At 37.4% G+C, this 26,375-nt stretch overlaps 2 protein-coding genes across 19 annotated transcripts in view; one reads left to right on the top strand and one right to left on the bottom strand.

The window, feature by feature from the left end:
• The window catches only part of nkain2 (sodium/potassium transporting ATPase interacting 2), a 164,520-nt gene that overhangs the window by 116,843 nt on the left and 21,302 nt on the right, over nucleotides 1–26,375 (bottom strand). For 4 of the 6 annotated variants that reach the window (XR_007187119.1, XM_048207428.1, XM_048207430.1 and 1 more), the window contains 4 exons: nucleotides 18,431–18,472; nucleotides 7,586–7,643; nucleotides 4,975–5,086; nucleotides 2,221–3,237 (listed from right to left, as the gene is read on the bottom strand). Coding sequence is in view for 5 of the 6 variants with exons in the window: in XM_048207428.1 (XP_048063385.1) it covers nucleotides 2,221–2,274 (54 nt within the window). In the remaining variant the exon portion in view is untranslated. Of the gene's footprint in view, nucleotides 1–2,220; nucleotides 3,238–4,974; nucleotides 5,087–7,585; nucleotides 7,644–18,430; nucleotides 18,473–18,551; nucleotides 18,652–26,375 lie in introns of those variants that run through there. The other 2 variants (XM_048207431.1, XM_048207432.1) reach the window with 2 other exon arrangements.
• The window catches only part of trdn (triadin), a 67,249-nt gene continuing 59,447 nt past the window's right edge, over nucleotides 18,574–26,375 (top strand). For 11 of the 13 annotated variants that reach the window (XM_048207424.1, XM_048207423.1, XM_048207422.1 and 8 more), the window contains exons 1-3: nucleotides 18,574–18,914; nucleotides 23,763–23,972; nucleotides 24,821–24,859. In XM_048207424.1, coding sequence (XP_048063381.1) covers nucleotides 18,899–18,914; nucleotides 23,763–23,972; nucleotides 24,821–24,859 — 265 coding nt within the window. In that variant the 5' untranslated portion in view covers nucleotides 18,574–18,898. The remainder of the gene's footprint in view (nucleotides 18,915–23,762; nucleotides 23,973–24,820; nucleotides 24,860–26,375) is intronic. The other 2 variants (XM_048207421.1, XM_048207419.1) reach the window with 1 other exon arrangement.

Below are 26,375 nucleotides of genomic sequence, written 5' to 3'. Positions count from 1 at the left end.
TTGAGCAATCTCTATGAACACATCCCCTTGAGTATACAATATTCTTTCATTGCTTCAGTGTCAGAATGTTGGGCCTCCAGGCCAGACTGTTAGACCACAGGCATTTATACATGCCAGACACAAAAACCACCAGAGAGAACTCTCATAAATGCTTTAACTATGGACATTTTATCTGTATTATTGCCTTAGGCAATAAAAACTAGTCTGCCTGGTAATTTAGCAAAGCTGGGTGCATTATGTGTTTTTTACAGCCATTCCTATGGAAGAAAAGGGTAACAAAGATAGATGAGGAAAGAGCTTTGACAACAACTTTTTTTTCTTCATTTTTCTTCATAACTCTGAGACTATATGCTGAACTACATGCCATCTTTGGTTAAAAAAAAAGTTGTTGGTGGAAATTGTGACACAAATGATATCAACCCACATAAGACCATGCTTATGTTATACTTATACAATTTCTGTATTTTTTTTCACCTTTTTACGCTACTAAATTCTTTTAGCTGTCAGGAATAAATGTGCTTAATGCTAGTCATGAAGTCTAAGAGGAACCAACAATATCTGAAATCCTTTTAAATTTAAAGTTGATATCAATGCATTCTGTAACAGCGTTCATAAATAATTTCAAGACAAATTTTATGACCATTTTAATTCATAACTAGTGAGGCAATTGCCCCTGACTATCATGATTAAACAATATGTGGCGGCTACCAGCAGCAGTGTTAAAAGGCTTTTTCCTCATACAATCACCCTTCTTTTTCTCATGAAATGAGAGAACATTACTAAGCATTTACCTAGTAAGTCAATTTAGTTGCTCTGAGTCTCCCTACTTACAGAGTGTGACGAGAGGAACAAATACAAAACATTGCAAATACAACGTGTTTTTGAACCTTCCAAATGAGGGCATCCCAGTTGTGCTCAGAATTAACTCTCTCGCAGGATAGTAGCAAACATGGGGAAAAAGGGATCGGAAAAGGTCAGAGAAACACAAAAGAAAAGAGAGGACAAAAGAGAGCTCAGATCAGTGCACCAAAAAACAAAAAAAACATGAACTCCCCTCAAAGTTTTACATCAATCAGCACAAAACCCACCCAACGGCTACTAAAAGTAACTTGCTCACCTATGACATCATCCCGCTCAAATGATATGCTTATGACATCATCCCACTCAAAGAGCGGCTTCTAGTCACGAACACTGAGTAAGGTCTGATTAATAGACACCAGGTGGTGACATCACCCACTACAGCTGATTCTTCGGGTTAATGACCTGTGTGATACATTAACCTACAAACGTCCATTTGGATTAGTGTAGTCACGCTTGCCAGTTGTCATGTGATCTATCACGCACGTCTGATTCACCATGCCAGCTGGTTGGCATGGCGAGACTGTCGCTGGCCACTATCCATTACTGTAACTAAAAGAGTGATTCAAAAGGTGTCATACAGATAGTCTGGGAAGAGTAAAATTACTCAGTTCCGTGAATTCTTGCAGAGCGCAATGTTGCTGTACAAACACCAGACTGAAATGGGACTGGATTAGAAAACATTAAATGTAGAATTCTAACGTAAAAACCCTCTTAAGCAATAGCAGAAGCAATAAGTAATCGTTTTCTGCTTTAGTAGGTCAATGAGACTTGGCTTAGAATCTTAAACTTAAAACTCCTAATTGGCTGTCAGGACTCATGGTAGTGGGAAGATAAGCATAAATGATAGTGGCCCCAGGCTAATGACACAAGCCCTGCCTTCATGAGCATCATCAGCCCTCCGGTGTAATATAACGAGGCAGGGTTTCCACATATAGCCCTACATTATTTCCACTAAGATACATACATCTTAGTACCGTATCAATGACTACTAGTCAGGTGGTCACTTGGGTTCTTGAGTTCTCAGGTTCACTACAGTTTTTTGCACAATTACAAGTGACAACTCTATAAAATCACATTAAATAAAAAGGCACAAGCGCCCAGAAAGAATCAGATTAAAAACCTTGGCAAGCCATCCGAAAGGTTGTAGGTTCAAACCCTCTATAAACTTTAACCCAAGGTTAGTCCAATCAGACTGTCCTGATCCACAAATTCACCTGTTTTTATTAGAAAGTGATGCTGTAATTTAGAAATTAGTAGCCTAATGAAAGATCTTGGCTGGTAATCTGTAAGGCTGTAAGTTCAAATCCATAAACTATCACCATCACAGCAGGTAGAAATTACTTAAGCATTTTCACTTACCAATTGCATGCCACATATAAATGCCAGCGTGCATCTACCACTGCAACAGCCCATCTTGCCCTCCTTCGAGTCCGTGTTTCCACGTGGGTCGCTGTAACTCCACAAATGATGCCCAGGCAGCGGGTTTAAAGGGATCTTTCTTCACTCCAAAGGCGGTAGACGCGAATCAAATACGCCCTTCCGATGAAAGCATCCCAAGCGCTCCACCATATAGGAAGAAGATATGAAGAAAACTGCATGTGTTTGTTTGAAAAGTAGAATTGAGGTGTAATGTAAAGTCAAAGAGATACGGACAACACTTCTCTAAGTTAGCGGAGAAATAACGCTATCTCCAGATCCAGAACTGAAAACATGTCAATATGATCTTCCACGGGTCCGTGTCTGAGAAACAAAGCCACCCAGTGTTGTTTACGCTCTCATTGCTCCTCCCTCGCGAGAAAGAAACCGAATTAACACATTTTAAACAGTAGTGAGTCGTTTTCTTTCTCTGGAAGCCGCGACGCGCGTGTTTAGTTGTCCAGCAGGAAATCCACGGGAATGGTGATATGAGGACAATAATCCAAGCGCGCGTCCTGCAAGAGCCGTTCAGTGCAACTGAAACGTGTCTTCTTCGCGGGTCCCTCAACTACTATTGGTCCCTTCCAGCGTTAACTTGCTCAGTTCGGGTGTTGAGGAGGACAAAGAAGCGGAGCATCTTGCACCATCTGACGCTCCAGATTGAATGAAGCGCACGCGGTGCTGCTCTCCGCGGGGATGCGACTCGGTTTGTTTCTCACGCAGTGGCTGGTGCTGATGCTGTACAGAGCGCAGATGAGGACCTGGACGTCCCTCAATGCACCGGATGAGCTCTCTGCTCCCTCTCTCAGTGGGCGTGAGAGCAAGGCGATATGGAAATAATGACTGTGTGGTGTTTGGGGTCACTCGGCAAGATGCAGATATATAGCGGGCTGTAATTGCTTCAGTCGCCCTCAGGAAATTCCAGGTCTGAATTTAAACGGCTCCCGCGGGTTTCACAGTCTACAATGAAAAGAAACGTCCTTGTTACTAAAGTAACAATTCTTTTATTAATCTTCCATTATTGTAGTTATTGTAGAAATGTTCTTTAGACAAGAAAAAAAGTTTATTTTCTACTACACTACCGTTTTTGCTGCTTATGAAGGAATTTATATTGCAAAAACGACTTGTATCCTGCTTACACTCACAAAATAAACAATAATAAAATAGGTGCACATAAAATATTGATGTAAGTTGACATTAGGCCTACTTTATAATTTTAGCTGTATTAAGAAAAATCTAGGCTAGGCTACAATAGGCTAGTAAACAAAACAAACCGGCTAGCAAACAAGACGAACACTGCAACAATATTAACAGCTTAATAATACTTTAATCTAATAATAAGTCTGTATCTGTCTTTATTGTCAAACACAGTTGAAGATATGACCGTATATTATAGCTATATGCTGTAGCGTTGATTTTATTTACGTGAGCGGCCTGTTGCCACGATCGATGCCGTGCCCGTGACTTGATCAGAATCAAGTATTCATTAGAGCCGAGTAACACATGCAATATACACTTTATATACTATATAGGTCTAGCATAAAAGTGTACTTGCTTGTATAGTATATATCCTATACTTTTATACTTAAAGGTGCCATAGAATTGAAAATTGAATTTACCTTGGCATAGTTGAATAACAAGAGTTCAGTACATGAAAATGACATACAGTGAGTCTCAAACACCATTGTTTCCTCCTTCTTATGTAAATCTCATTTGTTTAAAAGACCTCTGAAGAACAGGCGAATCTTAACATAACACTGACTGTTACGTAACAGTCGGGATCATTAATATGTACACCCTCAATATTTGCATATGCCAGCCCATGTTCAAGGCATTAGACAAGCCAGAATTAACTGTCTGGATCTGCACAGCCGAATCATCAGACTATGCAGGTAAGCAAGCAAGGACAATAGTGAAAAATGGCAGATGGAGCAATAATAACTGACATGATCCATGATATCATGATATTTTTAGTGATATTTGTAAATTGTCTTTCTAAATGTTTCGTTAGCATGTTGCTAATGTACTGTTAAATGTGGTTAAAGTTACCATTGTTTCTTACTGTATTCACGGAGACTAGAGTCATGTTGTTATTTTCATTTTTAAACACTTGCAGTCTGTATAATTCATAAACACAACTTCATTCTTTATAAATCTCTCCAACAGTGTGTAATGTTAACTTTAGCCACGGAACATACTATCAAACTCATTCAGAATCAAATGTAAATCCAAATAAATACCATACTTACACGATTAGACATGCTGCATGACGAACACTTTGTAAAGATCCATTTTGAGGGATATATTAGCTGTGTGAACTTATGCAAAGTATTAAAGAGTTGCGAGCTCGGGGCGGGGAGCGCGAGGATTTAAAGGGGAAGCACGCTGAATCTGCGCATTTATAATGATGCCCCAAAATTGGCAGTTAAAAAAAAAATGAATAAAAAAAAAATCTATGGGGTATTTTGAGCTGAAACTTCACAGACACATTCAGGAGACACCTTAGACTTATATTACATCTTGTGAAAAAGCATTCTAGGGCACCTTTAAAGTTAATGCTGGTGCAACGCAATCCCAAATAGTCGGCATAAACACAAACACAAGCCCACACCCACAAAAAAAATACACACACAATCAGTCTCTCTATCAATGTTTATGACATGCTTTAATTTTCCCAGCAATCTTGAGTGGCAGTACCTTGTATTTACATTCCGATTTCCGGAGGTAATGACTGCAGGAGAAATTGCAGACCCCTCCTTCCTGTCATGTCCTCTGGTCCAGTTAAATCTCGGATTCATTTCACTTGTACCTGGGAAACCGACAGAATTAGTGATACTGCGCATTGTTTGTGTTGTGCATGTTCCATGCCACATGACTTAGCCTATCTGTGTTTTCCGGCCATCATGCCTGGTCCTCACATTTGCCAAGTTTCCACAATGTCTCCAAGCAAGCAAACCGTTACAAACAAATCCGGTGGAAATGAAGGCCATTAACTTCAGCTCATGACAAAATTAATAATACAGAATCCTCCTGGAATGTATTATATGTCATATGAATAACCTAGTATTTTGTTTACATGCATTTGTTTCTTTGTTCCCTTAAAAGTCATTATAACTCTTAGAGACATAGTTGTCTTCAATTCAGAGATTTGAATTTATTACATTCACATCACAAAATTTTAATTATCTGCCTGAAAGTGTTACAATGCTTGTATCTGATAACTTTCTCAAATCTTAATCTAGTTTTGGTTAAACTGGGACGAACCAATAAAGAATACGAAATTAAGGAGGACTGCGCATCTGTAGCAGCTGTATGGAGAGATATCGATCCTTTAAAAATTCATGAGCTACTGCAGAGCCCATGACTTCTATCGCTTTAAATTGGAAACCAGACTGATGCACTTTCCTGCTTTGTGCTTTAGCGAGGTTGAACTTTGGGTTCTCCTAAATGTTTTATTTGATCTGCTCTTATTCAGTATGCCATAGGCTTTTCACCCAACTATAACAGTGAAAAATCAGGGCATTATTCTTTCAGAGGTTCCTTAGCACCTTGAACACACCCTCATTGACAGGCTAAACTGTGGATGTTAAAGCTGTATTGTGTCATTTAAATACCACAATGGCTATTTCACAGATTTACAAGACTGATATGACAGTTGATGTGGCTTTGAATGCATTTAAAGGCTGACTCCACCACAAAACATGTCCACTGTGTCATGCTAATATACTGTATAGCCTGTTTTCCAAAGCAGCTGTTTCACTACATCTCATATCGAAATCTTTGTAGCAGTATGAATCGCAATATTATCAATTGCTCACTGAGATGGAATTTTTATAAAAGATTTGTGACATGTGAGCAGATGGTTGCCCTGCTACATAGATGTTTTTCTCAGTCGCATAGGGTTCAGCTAAGGGCTAAATACATTATATACATTCAGGGCTTGACATTAACTTTTTTGATCACCAGGCACTGTGACTAATGTTAGTGATTTTCCAAAGTTACTAGCCACTCAGCATTTTCACTGGCCACAATTTCTGACATCGATACCATGGGGGAAAACTGCCATATATAGATATTTTTAATAATATCTCATAATTTGGCAGCAGGTACTGTATATTAGGCTGCTGTCACTTTAAGAGCTGACGCACAGATTGTTTACATTCATTTAAAACATAATTGACTGTGTTTATATGAATACTCGCCAAGACCAGCATTTTGACATTTTTTTTGTGTGTATTTGACTGTTTAATCGCAATAAGCAGCGAAAAAGAACAGAATTTTGTACTGAGAGGCGGCTTTATGTGCGAGAGAGAGCGAGAAAGAGCTGATATCGTGTATCTATTCTGTGGAAAATGAGTAGCCTATTGGAAGCGTTTCAGATATTTCAGTATCGATATGTATCGAAAAATCAATATTTTTGGACAAGACTACATTGCATTTAGTTTATTATTTCAGATGGCTTTTTAAAAGACTACAATTAAAAAATGTATATATTATATATAAAATTCAACCCGCCAAAGTGACTGCGTTACACGCCACTGCTGAAATCCACCCGCATTTGGCGGGTTGGTGTTAATGTCAAGCCCTGTATTATATTCATTAACACACACACACACACACATATATATATAAAACTAAAACTATTAATATAACATTTCTGTTCTTTGAAATAAAGCTGAAATAAAATCAAATACAAATATTAATTGAAAACTTCAACTAAAACTAAATAAAATATCAATAAAACTAAAATAAAAGCTAAAATAACATACTGATTGCTTTGGATAATATATACCATTTTTATTTACAATTTCTTCTCCCATAACTGCAACATCATTATTTTTTTATTTTTTTTTGTCCTTGCCCATGAACTCCCATTTTGCAGGCTTGTATATTAAGTGACTCTATTTGTCACACACTGCAACTATGGGTATGCATGACTGCAGTGAGGTACAGTATATTAGAGGTAATTGGTAATTAGTTCACAAAAGCCAGTGTTAACAAACTGTAGCGGTCCTGCTTTACGCTACCTGTCGGTATGTCTTAATAAGTGTAACACTGAAAGCTGATTACATAAGCTCCAATAATGAGGTGTTCAATAACAGCCTACAGAAGGGCTGTTCAATTAATTTTTTAATAAGCCAGTGATTGGCCCCTCTGGGTGTTTCAGTGCCCCCTTGTGGATGTGGGATAACATTTCAGCATGCTTTTTTAACAACTCTGCATTAAATTCTGCCATCTATTATATGTCAGGGCTGTCAAATGTCTATTAAAGTTTATTGATTATATTATTTTGCATTAAAACACTTACTTTAAGCTTAATGAGTCCCAAATGGGCCAAATCTGCAGGATTCCACATACTCCTTTTCCTGTGTGAAATAAACATATACACGCAATTATTCAAATATGCATACAATAAAGTTTGAAACAGCAATGCATGGAGCATTATTTTCACACATGTACAACAGATGCATCATGTTCACCATCTAAACAGTGCATCAGATAAACACTTCACACAATGTCTGCTGCTGTGTTAGGGAGAGCACAGCACTTTTGCAGCTCACTGCCAGTATTAATCATTTAAACCTGCATTCCAGAGGGCCATCAGATATTGATGATAATTTCCTGCCCCCAGTTTGTTTGTTGCTCTGCGACAGACTGTTTGATCAAAGTTTGCAAGTGATGCAAGTTGCTGTTTATGTAAGCAATCCACAGAGCAGACAAGGGGAGGTGAATAACACCCAAAAGTTAAAGAATAGTTCACCCAAAAATTACAGTTTTGTCTACTCACCATAGTTTTTAAACTATTTTTATTTACTCACCATCATTCTGAACCAGTACTATATGCTTTTTTTTTTTTCACCTCTTTCCATAAATAAAAGCTCAAAGTGACCACAGTCAAGCTCCAAAAAGAAAAGTCTCATAAAGGTGGTCCATTTGAATTACAAGGACAAAAGTCAATTGGACCACTTTTATTAAGGTCCGTTCACACCAAGAACGATAACTATAAAGATAACTATAACGTTAACAATATATGCGTCTACACCAACATAAGTCACGCGCTGCGGTTTCAAAGTGTGTACAATATGTTTCTGCTGTTCTTGTTGCAGTTACACAGCTTTAACCAGCAGATGTCCTCATCATGCCATGTTTCGAGTGAATAGCTAGTGCAATCGATCTAATCTAACACTGAATTTAGCTGACGAAGTCAATAAAGTTGAATAAAAACAACGCCTAGTCTTTTTCACTGCAACTTAAAAGGAAGACAATGTTGTCAAAACCAGCGCTGGATACCTGAGGTAATTTTTATGTTACACTGTTTGCTAGGCATAATGATCTCGTCGTTAATACTTCTCACCATTTATTCTGAGGGTATGACCGATTGTTTTCCATATATCAATTTTCTTTTAAGTATCCTTGAAAAGGGGGGATGACTTGTCAAAAAGTGGTGGCTTTTTCTGAACCTAGCGATTAACAACTTCTCAATGTCGTCTGCAATTTGAAATGCGCGACAGCGTGAGCCCTTAAATTAGAATGGATTCTGATTGGCTGTCAGTGTTTTATCGTTCAACAGCTGGAAAAAAAATCGTTCTGAAAGTGATCCCAACGATATCGTTTCTCTATATTGTTATCGTTATAGCTGTGTGTGGGACAGTGCTATTCTTTCATATTTAGAAAGATTTTTAGAACTATATCTTTATAGTTTTCTTTATTTTTATGGTTCGGTGTGAACGGCCTTTATGATGACTTTTTAAAATCCTATTTGTATAATTTTATGGGAAGAGCTGCACAGTGCTCTACAAAAGTTTTCAGATGTTCAACTTTTAAGTTCCTTCAGGAAAATTTAACAGCAAATGGATACGGAACAATATGAGTTCAGCTAAATACACTGTATAAAAAAAAAAAAAAAAAAAAAAAGGTAACACTTTAGTATGGGGAACAATTCTCAATTTTTACTAATTGCTTATTAGCTTGCATATTGGCTTTTTATTAGTACTTATGAAGCACATATTAATGCCTTATTCTGCATGACCATATTCTACATCCCTTAATCCTACTCCATACCTACACTTAAATGTTACAACAACTACCTTACTAACTAATAAACAGTAAATTAAGAGTTTATTGAGGCAAAAGTTGTAGTTAAAGGGTTAGTTCACCCAAAAATGACATTTCTGTCATTACTCACTATGTCGTTCCACAATCATAAGACCTCCATTCATCTTCGGAACACAAATTAAGATATTTTGATGAAATTTTTTTATCCTCCATTGAAAGCATCGAAATTACCACATTCAAGGTCGTAGACTATTTGAATGATGTTTTTACTACTTTTCTGGACCTTGAATGTGGTCATTTCAATGCTTTCAATGGAGGATAAAAAAACTCTCGGATTTCATCAATATATCTTAATTTATCTTAACTTAATTTTTTGGTGAACTAACCCTTTAATAGTGAATATGTGTTCCCCATACCAAAGTGTTACCAAAAAATGTACTGTATGATTTACTTCATTTTCACTCAGAAATTGCTAGTAAATTTCAAAAATAACTAAAAAATAAACAAAAAGTTATACATTGAATTAAACATGACATTTCGAAGTATTAAGACTGAAATAGTAATTGTACTCCTATTCCGATTCTCAATACCAGCAGCAAGGCACCTAACCTAGTCACAGCAAATTGCAGCCCACTGCTCCGTGTGTGTGTGTCCACGGTTTGCAGTGTGTGTGTGTGTGTGTGTGTTCACTACTCACTGCTCCTAATGTGTGTGCATAAACTGGGATGGGTTACCATACTTGGCCTTCACGTCATGTCACTGTCACTATTTGCAACTTGTAAAAAAAAAAGTTTTTTACAGTGCAATGTAGAAATGTCATATTCGGGTGGCTTATTTCTTTAACAGTCAAGCTGTGAGTCTAAACAACCAAAGCGTGGTTCACTCAGCTTACTGTTCATATTTGTTAAGCATATGCCTTGCAAACACAGCTGACCCATCAGCCCAGACAGTACACATTACCACAGAATGAGGCCGTTTGCACAACCTCTGCAATTATCCTACACGTTTAAAGTGTACATTTACAGCCTAGTGTTTCAGCACATTTTCTATCCTGAGGCCTCCACATCTGCTTCTATTATTGATAGGTGCCAGCGAGTTCTGCAAGCTGCCAGTGAGCTTGAGAGAGAGATTGGTTGAACTTTTATTGTGACACTCTTAGTGACGCCTTTTAGCGAAGTGCTTTGAAAATGAATGAATGCCAGAAGAGCGTCTGCAATGCAGGGCTTTTAATTGATGGTACGGTATCTGAACAAAAAAGTGCGGTAGGTAGGGCCGCAGCAGCTGTGCTGCGATGCGGCTCCATTCAGGTGTTCGCCAAACTTTCCTTAAGTGGTAATCAGTGATGCATTGGGTTGCCCATCTCAGCACTTTAATATGGGTTGCTGCGGACCTGTCAACTCTAATTACACATGAACGCATCCAACGGTACTGGGCCGCATTCAGTTCAGAGGGATATATTGCCAAAGAGCATGTCGCATGGGCAAATCTTTATACAACTCAAATAATACTGTGGACTTTACAATGATGGAACGCTTGCAATTTAGCCAGCAGGAGCAATCCCAGCTGAGTCACTATCAATATCCGGCTTGCTTTTAGGATGGGCTTTTATGGATTGGTGTTGTGGACGAGACCAGCATAACTAGGTTGCAACCCAGAGAAAGGGTAAAAAGTTGTTACTTTCTCCTATTAAAATGGTTACTTTCATATTACCCTGCTCTACGATTAGACCTAAAGGACTATAGCTGAGCCTGCAACAGTCTTCCTAAACATAGTATGGTGATACGGGTCAAATTAGGGCCACTTGTAAATAAAATTCACTTGTATTAATTCTTAAGAAAATTAATAAATGGGTTCACTCTTAAAAATGGCATTTAACGCACTTGCTCCTGACTAGTTGAGATGTGGGTGAAATCTCACCTGTGATGTTTTAACTGATGTTTTTCACCAGCCTTATAGTTATTCTCATTCATCAAAACAGTCCAAAACTCCATTTTCATTTTTCATAATATAGTCCAATGTGAATTTTACTTTTAAATCCAATATGTACATAAACATAAATTCATAAAGCTCTCCATTTTGTCCACTTTTCAACTACTGTACTGTATGTTGATATTCGAGAAAACAAATTCACTGTAATTTATTTTTAAAGGTCAAAAACATTACAAGGAGAGAGTAAATCTTATCTCACTGTGTTGAAGAAATAACTTACCACCAAAAATGACAAATTTAAAATCATTATTTACTCACGTCATTCCAAAAGATGCATGCTGTTATTTTTCAGAAGAACACATACAGTAAGTAGACATTTTTGAAGTATGTTCACACAGCTCTTACCACAGTTCAAAATGACATCTGTCAATCTCTGAAAAAAAAAAAACCACACGCGCAAAAAGTACCATAAATGTAGCCCAGATAACATATTTTGAGCTATATGCGCATTTTAAATGAGTTAAAATGGTGTTTTCTGATTGAGTACAATATTGTCAGTTAACTCAACATTACTTGAAGAGACTTTCAAGTTTTGATCCACAACAAATCCATTGTGTACTTTTAAAATGTAAGTTGCTACCTAAGGACTACAACAGTTGTCTGATACATCAATATCTTATGCTCACCAAGCATGCATTTATTTAATAAAATTTTTTTTTTTTAAATATATTTTAAAATATAATTGATTTCTTTGATGGCAAAGCTGAATTTTCAGCATCATTACTCTAGTCTTTGGTATCACATGATCCTTCAGAAATCATTCTAATATGTAGATTTGGTGCTCAAGAAACATTGTTGATATACTGCTTCATTTTTTTTTTTTCTCTTGTAAAAGTATAAATGTCTTTATGGTAACATTTGATCAATTTACTGCATCCTTTCTGAATTAAATTATTAATATCTTTTAAAAAATGAATAACATACTGACCCCAAACTTTTGAATGCAACATTTGGTTTTTAGAGAAAACAACGGCTTTAAAATTAACATATGAGGTATGACTTGGTGTAATATTGTAAAGTGTGATTTAGTTTCATTTTTACTGTCTTTTGTTCCCTAATTAGTTACTGATTTTATTCACCTGTTCGTATTTATTTGGATTACTCTCCCTGTGTATTTAAACCCTGAGTTCTGTCTGTTAATCGTTTGGTATCATCTTAGTATTATTATGTGGAAACTCCTGCGTGTTTCCTCGTGAAGATTATTATTAAAAGACTGTCTATTTTGTACTCCTCGTCTTTGTGCACACATTACACAACGTGACAAATATATCGTTATTGAACATATGTGAAAGTCTCTTCAAGTAATGTTAACCTTATTTAACTTGAAAACCTCTAAGCTAAAAACCCATTGGCTCAAAGAAGAGATCCTTATTTGTACAGTATACGATTCCAACAATACCCACCATTAAACGTCATGGTTAGTTTGCTCTGTGTTACTCATATTATTCTTTGTTTATGGCTGTTGTTGCTACGGCAAGCATCCAGATGGCCGGTTAGAGCTGACAAGACTAAATTATGATTGGGTTTGTCATGGCATAACAGGGGTTTGATGCACTCATAACATCCATAACACCCCTCCCAGTGAAACACAATGACAGAACCCATTAGGCCTATTTTTGTTCTTTTTTCTCCCCAAATTCCTGTTCTCCAAAAGCATTTGAATCAGGGCCTGACCTCTCCTCCCATTATGGTCATTTAGCGCTGCTTGCTATTGCACTCCAGACAGACTGTCTTTAAGTATTAATGACTTCATCAGCAGTTCTTTTAAATTACCCATTAAGATGCAGTTTTGTCCGATCCTTTACTGCTGGGTCTGCTTCCTCTCACCAACAGCTACAGATCTCTCTATGTGAGGAGGAACAAAACCTGACGTCTATTAGGGAGACGAACGCTTCTTTAAGTTTGTGCCTGTGCTGAAGGACTATTTCCCAATGAAGCGGCCCAAATGTGTACCATGCCAGGTTAGTAATGCTAGTTTTACTGTACCTTCTAAATAAAACTAAATGATTTGGAGATCATTGTCAGAGACTTATTATTTTATCTGACAATAGCAAACTGTAAAATCCTTGGTTGTAAGACAGGGAATGCAATAAAAGTGAATGTTTTGTTTTTATAGACAAGTTTATGCATCACATTTTCATTCCGCAACCTGCTGGTTTATTGCTTTCTCTTTCCAGAAACTGCATCTATGGCTCACAAAAAGTCATTTCTTTTTCTAAACTAGTTCTTAAAATCATTCATGGATGGAAAGAATTTGTCTACTTTGCATGCTTTTTCAGCATTATAGACTCGTCAGCTCTATATTTCTTTCTTTTTTGTTGCTTCCCTTTTTTTCTACTTAGTGAAAAATGTGAAATAAAAAAAAACTGCATTATCTTTTCTGAAGTTTTTTGAAGAATCACTTCAATATTGGTCAAGTCAGTATGGTCTGTTTTCGCTGAGAGACGTAATATTTTAAATGTATATTTATCTACTAAAAGAATATTTGCAAACTTCTAGGATCTTTTTTTTTTTTTATTTAAAATAACACTAGCAGATAACACTAACATACTCTGTAGCACTAGCTCAACCAATGGTGTGAGTTTGGGGGTGGCACTAACAGCAATGGCTGGGTGTGATCTGTAATATATATGTATATAGGTACGTATGTAATATACACAGAGCGAAATAGAGCGTGAACAATATTGTCTGATTATGAGTTGGTCTTTTTAGTGAATCAACATTGCCCCAAATATGTATTCTTACAAGAACAAAAAGAATAGCTAATGAAATGGATTAGAAACCGGAATCCTCAAGATGAATCCGAACCAAAATCATTAAATTCTTCACAATTACCATCCCTAAAAACAACCGATCCTTGATTTCTTTGAGGGTTTCTGTACATCTGCTGCTTTGGTTCCTTTGCTTATTTAATGCAATGACTACTTATGCAGCTTCCACTTTTAGCGTGACGTTCAGAGCACCGCTGACTGAATCATCTGGAAAACACAATGCTTTTTTTCCTCACCTTTGCACCATAGATAGAGATACAGATAGTTTATTCAGACCCTTAGCAAAGTCTTGTCTCATTTCAAGGACTTGAGAAGCTATCCAGGGAGGCAGCATTTAGATGTAAATCTGGCTGATATAAAACCCAGCTATTGTGAGATAAGGAGGTCACAGATGTCATCACAGTGTCTTTTATGTGATAGCTGTTCAAAGACGACGAGCTAGGATTGAACCCTGAGGCGACATAGCGGCACACTAAACAGGACAGAATGTGTCTGCGTCAACCTTCTCCCAGAGTGGGCTCCGCACATACACACAAACACACGCGTATACGAAAAACACCCGTGATTCGCATCACAATGCCAGTCATTTTTCCCCCTCATTGCACACGATTTCATCAGACCTGCATGTTTCATATTGACCTGCAAAAGGGTTGACTGACTACGACAGCAATGCTGATGAGTGGGTGAGAAATGAGAAGCTTCTGTTGTATATTCTGCTCTGAAGGCACAAGAATAAAGATGTAAGATTCTCCTCATGCACATGGGTCTTAGTGGTATAATGTTATAATCAGAGTAAAACATCTAGCGTCACCAAATGTAATAGCAAAAATAATTTTTACATCATTTATACATGCTCAAAATAATTAATTGGTTTGAGTAGGGTAAACTTAAATTAAACAAATTAGTTCAATTAAATTAACGTTTATGAGTATTTAGAACTTCTTTTTTTTGAGTTCACAAAACTGACACATAGTAAGTAATCTGAACTTTCTTTCTTTTAATTTAGACAAACTTAAATTTAACTGAAACTGGGCTGAGATTTCTATTTCCCTGCATGTTTTGCCATGACACTCGAAAGGGAGAGTAAATGCTAAAATTAAGTGTTATATAATGTTTTTTGTGCAATATTAATGTTAAAGGTGCCCTTGAATGAAAAATTGAATTTATCTCGGCATAGTTAAATAACAAGAGTTCAGTACATGGAAATGACATACAGTGAGTCTCAAACTCCATTGTTTCCTCCTTCTTATATAAATCTCATTTGTTTAAAAGACCTCCGCAGAACAGGCGAATCTCAACATAACACAGACTGTTACGTAACAGTCGGGTGTACGCCCCCAATATTTGCATATGCCAGCCCACGTTTCCAACATTATAAAAGGCATTAGACAAGGGCAGCCAGTATTAACGTCTGGATGTGCACAACCAAATCATCAGACTAGGTAAGCAAGCAAGAACAATAGCGAAAAATGGCAGATGGAGCAATAATAACTGACATGATCCATGATAACATGATATTTTTAGTGATATTTGTAAACTGTCTTTCTAAATGTTTCGTTAGCATGTTGCTAATGTACTGTTAAATGTGGTTAAAGTTACCATCGGTTATTACTGTATTCACGGAGACAAGAGAGCCGTCGCTATTTTCATTTTTAAACACTTGCAGTCTGTATAATTCATAAACACAACTTCATTCTTTATAAATCTCTCCAACAGTGTAGCATTAGCCGTTAGCCACGGAGCACCATCAAACTCATTCAAAATCAGAAGTAAACAATATAACAGTATACAATTCTCACATAATCCGCCGCATGCATGCCGCATGCATGACGAACACTTTGTAAAGATCCATTTTGAGGGTTATATTAGCTGTGTGAACTTTGTTAAGGCACTGTTTTTTAAACAGGATTTAAAGGGGCCGCAGCATAAAATCGCCACGTTTATAATGATTCCCCAAAATAGGCAGTTAAAAAAATTAATAAAAAAAAATCTATGGGGTATTTTGAGCTGAAACTTCACAGACACATTCAGGGGACACCTTAGACTTATATTACATCTTTTAAAAACATAATCTAGGGCACCTTTAAGTGGAAGATTTGGTAGTGTTAAATGTTAATGCTATCAAGGCATTGTGTAACCAAATAGCAAGTTAGCATTTACTGAATTAGCTAGTTAAATCTAATCAAGTTTCCACTACTAAAAATATTTAAGTTGAGATTACATGGTAATTTTAAGTTAAATGTATGAATTGGCGTACTCAAATATTTCAAGTTAAGAGCAACTGAAATGTAAATAAAAATCTGCAAGTTCTGCTTACTTAAACTTTGAATTTCTTAACTTAAAAATTTTGATGTAACTGATTACCTCACATTTTTTAAGTTTTGCCAACTTATTTGGGTTTACAGAGTATAAAAATAAGTTTAGTCCCACCCCCAAATTCATGCCATTGGCTGATCGGGATGCTCAAATTTGCTCCAGAAGTAATTTTGTATTTTGGTATTTTAATTGTGAAATTTTACACCAAATTCCTCAAAATTGCACCCCCTTTTTAATTTAAAAATGTAAGAATTTAACTAAAAAAAAACTAGCATAGCTGTCAACATTGAACACTGAAAATAAGGGAGATTTCCCGGGATCCATCCCCAAAATAAGGGATTTTTTTTACACAATTATTACGTTGGCACTGGGGACAGGGGGTCAGGACCCCCGCACTTTTGATAAGGGCTGCTTCAATCAGTCACACTATATCATCTTTTAGCTTAGGATATTTTCTTTCAAATGAGACCATTTTCATTTTCACATTTCTGTGAGCTTTCGTTCGTAAACAATCAACGGAAATGCGCTCTCGAACGGAGAAACACGCGATCTCCAAACCATCGATCAAAGCGTGCTAACGTTTTAGGACAGGTCGATGGTATATAAATCATGCCCGAACATTAGCGTGTGTCAATCAAGCCAAACCGCCCATTCAGAAACCGAGAAATTTGAAGGCCGATCTCTCAGGTTGACGCGCAAGCTGGCTTGACTGAAGTTTTCGTGAGGATTTATAGTTTATGGACTGTTTTGATTTCGGTAAATACATCTATAAAGGTAAAAGCATTGATGGCATCTATAAAAGAGATATCTGAAAGTGAAACGAAAGTGATATTGCCTCGTCCAGTGAGGAGACCTGCGCGTTTAATTGGTGTATACTGTAATACTGCATTTACAGTGCTTATCAATGGCGTGCACTTTGATCGTGAAAGTGAAAGTGCCCTTTGCAGTCGCATCGCGGTGCCCCCGTGTTCCTATTTCTCCCGATGTCCATTACAATATACTACATTTCCCGCGAGCCTTTCAAAGAAACTCCATGAGCGTGGAAAGACGCGTTCGGCGCATGCATACGTGCATCACCCGTGGTCAAGTGCGAACCACTTCACAGACACAGATACTTGCGTGTTCTGAGTTAACACAATCAGAGCGTAAAAATACGGGATATTTTACGGGAAAATACTAAAACGGGAAGACAACAGGAAAAGAGCTAAAATACATGAGAAACCCGGAAAAAACGGGAGGGTTGACAGCTATGAACTAGTTCTGTAGCTTTTAGTCCGCATGTATTAGCTTTGAGGTCATCTAAACGCTAGAATACTCCAAGAAGTTGACAAAACAGTCTTTTAGCAGCTATATAAACATTTTTCTGCGAAAACAGAAATACTGATGACTTATCTAGCACTTGAATAAAATAAAATATTTAATAAAATATTACCAATAGCTGACAAGAAATGGCAAATCATAGTGGTTAATGGCTATGACATAACTAAAGCCTATTGACAATTCCGAAAAATAAGTCATGCCCCAACTTCATTTTTCAATAGAAAAATACCTCAACACAAGAAAGAAAACCGTGCTCATCAAACGATTTCATACAATATTTAACCGTGGAAAGCGTTCTGACATCTCATGCTTTTCCATATTCTCTGAAATACAGGGAAGGTAGAGCTGAAATAATAAAATGCAATTTGCTCTTTAAAGGTCAACTTTCTAAATGTTCCATTTGCACGGTTTATGAAAAAGGTTTCGCTTGATTTGCATGAATATTTAACAAGCCACCGTAAACAGCTTACAGGCTTAGTTTCTTACATGTATTCATTGACAGTACCTCTCTACCTCAATCTTAGCTTTAAAAAATCTGCATTAAAGAGATCTCTATACAGTATGCCATGCTTTTAAAGTATAATATGCAATATTTAACTATGCAAATGAGCAGCAAATGGTGCTAAAATGAATCAAAATATACATTTCAGAGGAGTGTTGTGTGTATTCATGTGTGCATGTGTTGCCTTCCGCACACTCACCCGATGACAGCCCAGCTCCTCTTCGGGGGTAACACCCCTGGCCTAAAAAGGCAAAACATAATGCCGTTGCTGCCGGGGACTCTAAGAATAAACCACACAGTCCAGTCACAGATAAGGTTACCTTGAAACCCGTCCTCCCTTCTCTCCCGTGTTTCCTGACCCACACACATCATGGGTTGGTAACAAACATAAGGACAACCTAGGGCTTGATTTGCTCTTTTGACAGCCTAGCCTTGATTTTTCCCTTCCTGCTGGTACATGGTACCAGTTGGAAGTGTATAGTTTTTTTTTTCTGTCACTTTAAGCAACAGGTGCCTTTTGGCTCCCTTGTAGGGGGCCCTGGCACAAATCCAAGTTTTATTGGGACTCCAACAGGAAAGGCACAGAGAGACATTGTGGTGCTTTCGATCGGAAAACTATTCTGGACTGGGGAATTGACTCTTGAGATTGTGTTCAGCCTGTTAGTGCATGAGAGAGATGGAAGGTATTGTCAACTTCATTTTCCAGTTACATTTCTAAGTGCATTTAACAATAAGATGGTGTAAGTCAAGTAAATGTTACTGTACTGTATGTGACAAACTATGCTACTAATAGTATACAGTCAAGTACCTCAAGTTAACTTGAGTGAAGTTAACCGTCTGTCAGATGGCAGCCATTTGCTTTGCAGGGGAATTTCGTGGTTGAAAGCTGCTAAAAATACACCATATCATTTTGCTCTATGGGAATCTGTACTCCTTTGAAGCAGGCCTGTGATCTTAGCACAGCTTTTTAAGGGTTTTAAGGTAGTTATCAACTGAAATATGGCTATTCAATCAGCTAGAGAAAATACATTTAAAGGAATAGTTCACCTAAAAATGACAATTCTGACAATGATTCATGATTCCCATCATTCTTATCCCATATGACTTTGTTTTCTGTGGAACACAAGAGGAGAAATTACAAATACTGTGCCAGTCACTCTTTTCCATGCAATTAAAATATAGTGATTGAAGCTTCAAAAAGGACACAAATGCACCATAAAAGTGGTCCATGCATATATAACAGGTCTTCTGAAGTCGGTGCAACCAGGTCATTGAGTCAGTGAGTTCGACTGAAGATTCAGACTTGTTTGCTTCATGAATAAATCACTCATTGAAAAGACTTGAATCAAAGGAATGATTCATTTACAAACTGACATTCGCTACTTCTCTCAAGAATGGCAAATGTCAAGATTATAAGTGAATAACAAGTTTCAGTTATTATATGACTTTTAAAAACTTGGAATAAAGTTACAATATGTCATGTGAACCACTTTTATGGCTCCTGAGAAGCTTAAAGGGTTAGTTCACCCAAAAATGAAAATTCTGACATTAATTACTCACACTCATGTCGTTCTACACCCGTAAGACCTTCGTTTATCTTCGGAACACAAATTAAGATATTTTTGATGAAAGGCTCAGTGAGGCCTCTATTGCCAGCAATGTCACCGAACTTCTCAAGATCCAGAAAGGTACTCAAAACATATTTAAAACAGTTCATGTGACTTCAGTGGTTCTACCTTAAAATTATAAAGCGACAAGAATACTTTTTGTGTGCCCAAAACACAAAATAATTACTTTTCAACAGTATCAAGTGATGGCTGATTTCAAAACACTGCTACACTGTACTCACATGAACCGTTTTAAATATGTTTTGAGTACCTTTCTGGATCTTGAGAAGTTTGGTGACATTGCTGGCAATAGAGGCCTCACTGAGCCATCGGATTTCTTCAAAAATACCTTAATTTGTGTTCTGAAGATGAACAAAGGTCTTACAGGTGTAGAACGACATGAGGGTGAGTAATAAATGACATTATTTTCATTTTTGGGTGAACCTACCCTTTAAGGTTTCAGTGTCTCATTTATATTTAGAAGTGCAGTATTCTCAAAGGTTTTCTCAACACACTGAAATCCTGTCAGGTTCTAAACCCAAAAAAAGAAATGTATTCAAAAAGTTTGAAACCTTTTTAAAGTCACTATTAGTTACTTGAGTTTCCAAAAAAACAAAACAAAAACAATTATTGATATCAAGGGCCTGCATAAATGAGCCCCAGTCTTGCGTGAAATGGCTTAACGTGGCAAAGACTTAAAAGTAAATTTGATATTCTTATTAAACTGTGAAATGTCTCTCAGATCAGTCTGAATAAATCATATTTAAAGTGACACTTGAGGGAATAGCAGTGCAGAGGGTTGTTTATGTTGACTTCATTGTCTCAACAGTTCTCACTTACTAACCTGGGATTAGTTGCCATGGATATCAACATTAGAATCTGAAGAGGACTTATCAAAATAAGTCATGCAAAAAGGGCCATTTCCTTCCGCCACTGTTCGGTTTACAGCACAGTGAGGGTTGAAGTGGCATTTGCACACCGTGTTGCCATGGAAGACTTCTCCTAAGCCTTTGGTGTACACTATCTAAGATCTTATGTTTCTGTACAGTCAGACACTAAAGTTTGCAGACAATCTGCAGGGGCAAAATCATGATAACATACAGAAAGATGCACTAAAACTCCAAACCAGTTGCAGCTAATCATAGGCTGTCTAGAGAAAGCTTCTTGAGTCAGCATTTGGATGGGACGTCTAATCCTAAGTTTGACCACAGGGACCAACGTGAAGAGATGCAACAGATGGTCTTAGCTGACACTTTCAGCGTGACATCTGTATCAGACCCCCACGCGCATAGACACGTCATTATGTGCAAGCCAACAGTAGAGATAGCAGAAAACATTGCTTGTCTGAACAACAGGACCAACATAAACAAGAACCACTACCCCGATCTTGGTTCAGATTCACAATGGATCATCCACAAATACTTTTTGTAAACACAATCACAACAGCTTGCGCAAGGATCAATCATTTACTATGACTTAAGTCAAAAAAAATTGGCAAAGATCAATAAAGGGGTCTTGTAAATGCAGCAGCATATATAAAGGTTACATGTGGCATATGTTTGAACTCTCTGTGCAGCAATTCAGACTGAGCTGCCGCAAGAATTTATATCCATTTAGAAAAGAGGCTTTTAAAGGGGCTCCGGCCAACAGATGACACAGCGCCAGCATTCCTCATGCGGCCTTGGAGATGTTTTAATGATGAAACATTGCCGTTGCAGATGTGTGCCCTATCTACAGACAGCAAGTTCAATTCAATCTCTCTTCCAGGCAATGCATTGATAAAGACAAAAAGCAAACATTCATCTGCTGTCTAGCTGTCTTTGTTTTTATATCTCTTATATCCTGTCTACACAGATTTCAATTTGCAACTTTCATCCAGTTAAAAAAGAAAAAAAAAGAAAGAAATAAAATAAAAAAATAATAATAATAAGCCGAAGTAAACAGGGTTTTTGTCCGTATTATGAAAGGCAATAAGACCCAAAAATTCCAAGCTCCAAAAAGGACAAAGATAGTATGAAATTAATCTATTTATTGTATCTATTGTAGATCTTCTGAAGTGACACAATCACTTTGTAGGAAGAAAAGATCAATATATAAGCCTTAATTCACTTTCAAATCAAGACAAAAACTGATACACGCATGAATTACACAAACTGTAGCAAAACTCTTCCTTTAAATTTTCATGGTAGCTGGTAGGGGTTGGCAATATGACTAATATCTTATGAGTAATTTTATTTTACGAGAATGATATACATCACGATATAGTCATTTTTGCTTTAAATAAGATTTTATAATATCAAAATTTTTGATGCCATAGACATTTCAAAATGTCAATGAACAAGAACAAATAAACTAATTACAAGCATTAGGATAAAAAAAACCCTACAACCTACAAACCTACAAAAACATCAAGCACTAAATAAGAAATGCTACATAAATTGTATAAAGTAATCAAATTTATTAAAAAAAAACACTGTGTGGTCCTCACTGTGTAAATTAAATATAAATTTGTTCTAATTACAAGAAGTGATTTAGTCAAGGGCAGTGAGTGATTTTAACATGATTGACAGACAGCAGGCATATTAGGCTGCTGTCACTTTAAGAGCTGTCTGGATCCAATATACTGTTAAGGCAGTAACACACCAAGTTGACGCCGACGAACTAGTGGCGACGAAAGCAGACTGCAGGGTTGGCTCACGTCGGCAGCATCTGGGTCCAAAGTTGCCCTGACACAACAAACCGACGCTCGACAGCCGACAGCCAAGTAGCACATCCGTGTAAGATGAAATGCCTTTCCGTACCAACAGGTGGCAGTAGCTGAACAGCCAATCAAAATGTGTTTCCTTTCTCAACTGTTTACACTCATCATTACTATAGGATACTTGCAAAGACAGGCATTTTGACACATACAAGTGTGTGTATGTAACCATTTAAGGCTAATAAAGTAGGAAAAATAACTGCGTTCAGTACACACATGCTCACTGAGCGTTTTAAAATCACTTGTTTTTAAACCAATTCTTATAAATATACGATAAGATTTCACGACCACACACACAGCACAGCAATTTCACCTAAGCGTAACCATGATAGAGACAATATAGTCCAAAATCTCTACCGGTTGACAAATTTCTATCAGTTAATCATTTCTACATGTATATCGCACACCCATAGTAGCTGGTTTGATATTGTTCCAATGTGGTTTACCAGCTCTAATGAGCTAAAAGATTCCAGTTTATAAAAACAGAAATATATACTTGGGTGTGTCGATTCAGTCAATTAGCAAGATATGTAGAAAAGAGGAATCCACACACTAAACTACCCATCATGGACTCTAAAGCCCAGAAAACCCAGAAAACACAAAGCCGGCGGTCGGCCGTCGGGCAGTTTTTGTTCATCGGCCGACTAAGTTTTCTCGGCGTGTTCCGCACCGTCGGCTGAAGTTGGTCCTCATCAGCTTTTTTCCGGCCGATTCGACATGTTGAATCGGCATAGGAGCTCATCGGTCAGTTGGGCCAGCTGATCATTCTGATTGGCTGTTCAGCTACTGCCACCTGCTGGTATGGAAAGGCATTTCTTCTTAAGCAGGAACAGAACGGATGTGCTGTCGGCTGTCGAGAGTCGGTTTGGTCGGTTTGTCAGGGCAACTTGGACTCAGACATTGCCGATGTGAGCCAACCCCGCAGTCTGCTTTCGTCGCCACTAGTTAGTCGGCATCGACTTGGTGTTTCGGGCTTTAAACAACCAAGACGTCAATCCCACCAGTGACTACTATGAAAACGAGACAGGACCAGATTTTTTTGCCAAAAATGACCAGCTCAAACCAGTTTGAAACTTTGTAGAATGTTCTTTTGTTCATGGGTTAAACGGTTTTGTACAGCAAAGATTTGCACTTATACATTTCTAAAGCTCTATGTGTCCCTACAGCACGGTCCTCCACCACCACGACTACCATAGTCGAGACTAAGAATGACGTGAGTGCAAATCCCATACGTTCATCCAAGCGCACCATGACCGATGACCTGTACAGCACGTTCAGCTCACCCATGGCCTGGATCCTCGTGCTGGCTCTCATCATAACATGGTCAGCTGTGGCCGTCATCATGTTTGACCTGCTCGACTCCAAGGGTCTCGAAGGTAGGTCCAGCTCTATTATCTCTGTTTAATTACCTTCGATGGAGTTATTTTGGTACAGCTGTCCCGAAAAGATTGTAGGTTGGGCGCAGACTGGGGGCTTTATAACAGCACATTCACTTTAACTCTTGGTTAAAACAGGACCCAGATGAAGCGTAATTGGATGCTTGGACAAGCTTTTACAATGTGATAAAGCTCCAAGCTTGTTTTCTTGCTGGAAGTTTATCAGCAGTGCCACAGGGCAAACTTGTGAGGCTTCAAAGAGCGGGAGGGAAGGATATTGACTGGATCCTGATAGCATTGACAGTGACAAGGATAGATAGGGTGTCCCGTTGGCCGGGCTGCTATCAGCCACTGCTGCATTCATGTAGAGTGCTGAAAAAGTCCTTGTAGGACACCGTTTTACCTTGTATTACCACCTGATGATACATTAGAGTCCATCATTGATGCAAGGAAGATGACAGAACGGTTGTTTTTGGTGCTGAATTGCTTGAAGTTGCAGTCATCTGTTTCTCAGTGTGATTCAGTAATTCCATAATGACAATTTTGAACTCCCTCAACCGTTTAAAAAATTGTCATTGTTTAGACGGATTTATCACTATCATTGAGATCACATCACAACTCATTCGCAATTCATTCCATCAAAACACTCTAGAACACAAACACATTAACCCATTTTGAAAGTATTTCAAAATGGAAACATTACACTTTCATTTCATGTAGTTCACTACATGATTGCACCGCCCCACATTATAGGAGTCACATTTACATTTACTTATTTCTAATAAGTTTCCCTCCTTTTTCCACCCTGTCCATCATCATGTGTCATCCTGTTGCCATCCAATAAAAAGCCCATACATTATACTGTGACGACCCCTGTTTACCACCTGGTAAAGACTCTCTGCCTGCAGTTCAGTGCTAATGCCTGTTTGTGTGTGTGCGCGTGTGTGTTTTCCTGCATGCAAACAGGGAGCAACTGTCACTCTCATCTCAAACATTCGTTCGGACATGCAAATTTACTGAACCATCTAATCTGTCTGTCATGAACACGACATCACTTCCTCTAGACTGTCATGCATTCCATTCAGAGTGACACTACACCTTTGAGTTTATCATGATGGCAAAGTGAATAGTGGGACTAAGTTCACTTTGAAAGCAGATCGCACAGTGCTTTATGGTAATGCAAAATTGATTGCTTCAGATTTTAGACGCCTGATCAAATTGTACATTCGTTTCAATCGCCTCCATCTCTTTTGGCCATTATTATTTCTCTATACACTGCAAAGAATAATTAGTAGTTTTATCTTGCTTTCCATTAGCATATAAATAATTGATCTAAAATGAGATCAATTTACTTTATGCAAAATTACATAACTGCATAATTACATAATCTTGAAGTTTTTCTAAACCACTTTGTTCTGCTGTTATGAGATTTAAATATAAATATGAGAAAAAATATAAGATATATTACTTTAAAATCTCAGTACTTACTCAATTTTGCTTTTAACAATTATCTACTTTTAATATTTAGATATTTAAATGAATAATGCAACTTTTTGCCTTTAAGAAAAAAATAATTCAAGATTATTAACTTTTAAAAAAGGTGTTGTGTCACCAGAATGTAAGAGAGTGTTCGTCTTTCATAGTCTTATGCATACAATTATGGTTTATTTTGGTCTCAAAATGAAACACATTTGCTTAGAAAAGTTAAATTCAACATGAAACTAATTTAAGCTCAAGAGACAAATAAAAGCTTCTCTTAAAATATACATTTATCACAATTGTGATTTAGATATAAATTCAGACCTAAGATCATGGCATGGACTTGATATATGGGCCAAAATACAGTATGGCATCATCAAAATATTAGCAAAACTGATTTCATTATAAGGAGTGCTACAATCAAATAAAGGGAATGAACGGCATTTTGATTCACAGTACAAAATGCTCTAAAAGAACATGAATCTAAAATTCCCAGTGCAAAAATATATTGCGTTTTTATTCATAAGAGCACACTGAATCTTCTGAGAGACTTTAAAGCATAAGTATTTGAGCCAGCATGCCATCAATAAGCTTTGTGCCAATTGCTCCCTTCCACCCTGTGATATCCAACATTCATGAGTTGACGTCTACTATGCGATATTGCTTTCAATAAGCCTCAAATTATTCAATCAATTAATTTTATTCTAACATCGATAACTATGCTTTGAAAGCACTGTAGCGTGACTTCGTTTATTAACTGTGTGGTATTGAATGGCAACTCCTCTTTGCCATGCAGAATGATTTGATTCTTCTTTTCATTAAATGCATTGAGCAAAACAATGATATTTTACCTGTAGAATATTAATGCAGTATTCTATGTTGCAGATTTCTCACGTTCTTTTCAGGAGAAGGAATATATACTTT

This window comes from Megalobrama amblycephala, linkage group LG11, assembly GCF_018812025.1.
Source record: "Megalobrama amblycephala isolate DHTTF-2021 linkage group LG11, ASM1881202v1, whole genome shotgun sequence".
Classification (NCBI taxonomy): domain Eukaryota; kingdom Metazoa; phylum Chordata; class Actinopteri; order Cypriniformes; family Xenocyprididae; genus Megalobrama; species Megalobrama amblycephala.
The sequence above is the reverse complement of the archived record's forward strand: the minus strand, read 5'-3'. Positions and strand labels throughout refer to the sequence as shown.